The 5,013-nt window shown below is 34.8% G+C and overlaps 1 protein-coding gene across 1 annotated transcript in view; it reads right to left on the bottom strand.

The window, feature by feature from the left end:
• The window catches only part of ERBB4 (erb-b2 receptor tyrosine kinase 4), a gene marked incomplete at its 5' end in the record, with an annotated part of 720,994 nt that extends 717,273 nt beyond the window's left edge, over positions 1-3,721 (bottom strand). The window contains one exon of the mRNA XM_023510372.1: positions 3,706-3,721. Within this exon, the coding sequence (XP_023366140.1) occupies positions 3,706-3,721 (16 nt within the window). The remainder of the gene's footprint in view (positions 1-3,705) is intronic.
• Positions 3,722-5,013: the final 1,292 nt, after the last annotated feature.

Below are 5,013 nucleotides of genomic sequence, written 5' to 3'. Positions count from 1 at the left end.
TGTGTGTGTGTGTGTGTGTGTGTAGACTACACCTTAAAATGTATGGTATAATTTATTTTAAAGTATTTTCTTAAAACCTACACTCTATTTTTTTAGAAATGAGATTCCATAATCTCCAGTAAACAGTTTCTCTAAAACAAATTTAGATGCACAGTGAGCTGTTATTTTTTCACATAATCATACTTACAAGTATAATCACAACTTCCAAGTACTGGTTATGATGACATGTTTGATAAGGAGATAACCTCATCAAACATGCTGAGATAACCTGATCAAAACATGTCCTTACTAAGTAATATCTGTTATTCATTAATTTGGTCTGTCATGCATTTATTCATTAAATGTTTATTAGGCACTTCACAAGAACAGTCTAAATGTGAGAGAAATAATAAATAAATACATATGATCTATGTGTCAAACTTATAACATTTTATATTCCATGAGAAACCCTCTATAAAATATTTAAAAATGATAATATACAAAAGCACTCAGGCTACTATTAAACATAAATAAGTTTTCCTGAATTTTATTTGCTGCCACCGAACAAGAATCATAAAGTCAAAATTTCATATAACAATAAAATATGAAGCAGACTGCCCTTATCCCCACACACAAAATATACCTCACTGTGTATTATAGAAGTTAGACGTCACTTGTGAGAACTGATTTGGGGGGCATAACAGTAGTAATTGGCATTACTAATCTACTTAGGAGCTTCTACAACTGAAGAAGAAATACCATAACTAATGCTATGGTTTGAATGTTTGTCCCCTTCAAAACTCAAGTTGAAACTTAAACCCCAACGTCAGTAATAGTATCGCGAGGTGCAGCCTTTACCAGGGCATTGGGTTATGAGAGCTGTGCCCTCAGGAAAGGCTTAATCAATTCAAGAATCAATGGACTGAAGGGTTAATGAGTTCACAGATCCAGGTTATCCCAGGAGTGGGTTAGCTATCTTGAGAGCGGGTCTGCTATGAAAGCCCTTTTGTTATGTGACACCTGGGCCACCTCAGGCCTCTGCACAAAGTCCCCACCACTAAAGACCCTCACCAGATGCTGGCCCCTTGCTCCTGGACTTCTCCACCTCCAGAACTGCAACAGATGAATTCACTTTCCTTATCAGTTACCCAGTCTAAGATATTCAGTTATAGAAACAGAAAATGGACTTAGAACTCTAAAATGTTTATTCAGTCACTCAGTACATCTGTTCCTAAGTCCTCACTACGTGTGTAAAGGACTAAGGGAAACTGCTCTAACACAGACAGGACAGATGGATTTTCAAGGCTGTCTACTTAATGCTGATTTTCCGTTGTAAATTACCTAATAACGACATGATTGAACATGTGGATTTGGTTTTGTTTTTAAACATTTTTCTTTTATTTTCTTTAATTCAGAAATATATGTAATAGTCTTAGGCTAGTACCAAGACGTCTCAGTGTTAATAATAACAGCATCTTCCCTACTCACTAGCCGACCTCATTATGGGGCATCAGATCCTATATGAAGAATCATTTATTTTGGAATGTTTTCCTATGAAAGTTTCACTAATATTTAGATTTAAAAATTTGATATCCCAAGCTTATTTTAAAAGAACAGAAGGTTACAAAATCCATCATGAGAGGTTGAAAGTAAAACTTGGAATGAAATTTGCATGACATCACACATGAAGAAGAGTCAAGATGATACTTAACATTTTTTTATTATTAAATGAACTCAGAATTTTTTTATATATTTAAGAGTAACACTTTTAAGTACCTTTTTTATTTTATTTCTTTATTTTTTATTGAGATAGAGTCTTACTTTGTGACTCTTGGTAGAGTTCTGTGGCATCACAGCTCACAGCAACCAGCAACCTCTAACTCTTGGGCTCAAGTGATTTTTTTTGCCTCAGCCTCCCAAGTAGCTGGGACTACAGGAACCCGCCACAACCCCCAGCTTTCTTTTTTACAGACAAGGTCTCACTCTGGCTCAGGCTGGTCTTGAACTCCTGAGCTCAGGGCAATCCACCCACTTGGGCCCCCAGAGTGCTAGGATTACAGGCATGAGCCACTGAGCCCAGCCAGTAACACTTTTAAACACACACAAGCAAGTGTTCACACATTTGGATTTTTTTCCCTTGTGGTTTTGTCAAAAGGGTTTCAGCAATGATAAAAGAACAAATACCAAAATGCATTAAAAAGTTCCTTAATTTATTTTATCTAAAACAATTTGGCAATACACTATTTGGCACTAAAAATATCTCATGTTCCACTAACAATAGTAGAAGTTCCATAACATCAGGTTCAATTTTAAAAGTAGAGAATGATTTAGAAATTCCTTTCTTTATATGAGCTATGACTAGTATCAAAAAAGGCTTCCTGTGTAGGTTCAAAAACACTTGATATTGCATTTTATTTTTAATTTAATGTGATTCTTTCAGAGCCTATGCAAGTAAATATAACTTTTATATATTGTATAAATCAAATCAAATCATTTATATTTTTGTAGCTGGCAAGGTTTGTATGCAAGGTTTGTACTTTCTAGAAGGTAAATATAAATTTTAAATTAAATCATTTACTGTTTACCTAGAGATATAAGTGAAAATGGAAACATCTAATAAATTCTATTTTTAATCCTTTCACAGCACAAATCTGCTCAATTTTTAAAAGTTGAAATGTACCTTTTCCGAACACGATTCGTTTTCAATTGACACAAAAATAATATGTACTTTATGATAACTTATACAAATAAGTATATCTTTTTATTATAGAATTCAGGTTTCTACTGACATTCTGCCAGAATAAAATAGAATCAATTCCCCGTTACATGCTTTACAAATATTCATTTCTTCAGGTGTATTTAACAACCTGATTATAACTTCTAAAGAAGACTTAATCCAAGTCAAACAATGCATATAGAATCTGCTTTTAAACACATTAACTTTCTGAGGGACAAATCCCATACAGTCTTATTGCTCTGGTTAAAACACTAATATAAAATAATAATCTTTAATACAGCCAATTATTTTTCAAAGATACTTTTTAAGAGTATATGGGTGCATGCCTATGCATATATACATTCAAATATTAGTTGGGAAAGAAAAACAATGTTATGTTAAAATTGTTTTCCCTGACAAATAATCAGAAAAAATATATCCAGGTGATTTTTGTTGTTGTTTACCTCTAATTTCTAAACTAATAGCAGTCATAAGTTATTAATTTTTTTTTTGAGACAGAGTCTCACTGTTGCCCTCAGTAGAGTGCTGTGGCATCACAGCTCACAGCAACCTCCAGCTCTTGGGCTTAGGCAATTCTCTTGCCTCAGTCTCCTGAGTAGCTGGGACTACAGGTGCCCACCACAACACCCAGCGATTTTTTTGTTGCAGTTTGGCTGGGGCTGGGTTTGAACCCTCCACCCTCGGCATATGGGGCCGGTGCCCTACTCACTGAGTAGTTATAAGTATTTTTGTAATGTACTGTATTTATAATGTAAGCATTTTGTAATGTAAAAGGTACATTTCATATTAAAAATGATTATTTTTATTTGAGAAAGGCAAGATGGAGAACTGCTGCATACTATGTCATGTGTTTATAGCAATATGTGTGCTAACCCGAACTACTATCAACACTTTTGAAAATGTTATAATTTTATAAAACACTGATAGTTTACATAAAAACATGATTTATCTCATTTTTGCTTTTTTTTTTTTTTTTTTTTTTTTTTTACAGTTTTGGCTGGGACTGGGTTTGAATCCGCCACCTCTGGCATATGGGTCTGGCACCCTACTCCTTTGAGCCACAGGCACCGCCCTGAGTTATCTCATTTTTAACTGTAAACTCCTAAAAAATTTTATGTTAAAAAAAAGTAGGAAAGAATATATTCTTATAAAACTACAATATGAGACTGACTTATTCATTTACAAAAGAAAGTTCAAAAATAAATGAATATCCCACCTGAGTAGGAGCCATGACAGCCCATGTGTGTGTGTTTACACCTGTTTCCTCATTTCTATATACTCTCCAGGTTCCTTTATAGTTGATGCTATTTGATATCCAAAATAGTTATTGCTTCCAATTTATCAAATAATTTGTCCCTTCAAATTTTATATTTTACATCACTGTGTTTTTTAACTACTAAATTGCATGATTGTTACCACTAGTTGCTGTCCCTATCTGCATATTGGAAGTTCCAGAAATTCTCTCAGTGCTGCTTATGCACATTGCTATGGAATCCTCACAGCAGGCACGTGAAGTACATATCATTGTGAACTCTTTGTTACAGACGAAGAAACTTTAAGAAAGCAAGAGACTCAGTGAACTAATAGAACCAGAGAAGTAAGCGGTAGGAGAGTCAGGATTCAACGTAAGTTCTCATTTCATCACTGGTAAACTGATGTCTACAAATATTGATTTTGAATTATTTGGGTCCAATAGTAGTCTATGTTAATCACGTGAAAATGCTCATAAATAAGAGAAATATACATATCACTTATAGAAAGGGCACATCGCTTTCTATAAATTTACAACTAAAGAGTTGTACTGTTAATAACCATGCATTGTACTGCACATCTATGACAGGTGCTGTAAGTGAAAGTCATCGGGTTTTAATAATATAACAATGGCATTTTGGAGTAGTAATCTTAGCAAGTTCAGTCCATTTTATAAATCAAGAAACTTGGCTTCCTGATCCTGTCCCTTTTGACTCAATTTTATTATACACTGGATTAAGAAAACAGATGCAAAGACATTCAAGTTTCTAAAAATAGCAGTTTTTAAAATTACAAATTGACCACAATCAAGTGAGTTCATGTAGGATAGAAAAGCTACTCTAATAGTTTAATTTCTAAGATTGAATCATCCCTTCCTCCTCCTTCCTTCCTTCTCCTTTCCTTCCTTCCCTTCTCCCTCCCTCCCTTCCTTCCTTTCTTCCTCCCCCTCTCCCTCCCACCCTTCTTTCTTCCCTCCCTCCCTTCCTTCCTTCCCCTTTCCCTCCTCCTTCCTTCCTTCTTCCCTCCTTCCCTCCCTTCTCCCCTCC

Source organism: Otolemur garnettii, unplaced genomic scaffold, assembly GCF_000181295.1.
Source record: "Otolemur garnettii isolate 467f Iridium unplaced genomic scaffold, OtoGar3 scaffold00013, whole genome shotgun sequence".
In the NCBI taxonomy this organism is placed as follows: domain Eukaryota; kingdom Metazoa; phylum Chordata; class Mammalia; order Primates; family Galagidae; genus Otolemur; species Otolemur garnettii.
The sequence above is the reverse complement of the archived record's forward strand: the minus strand, read 5'-3'. Positions and strand labels throughout refer to the sequence as shown.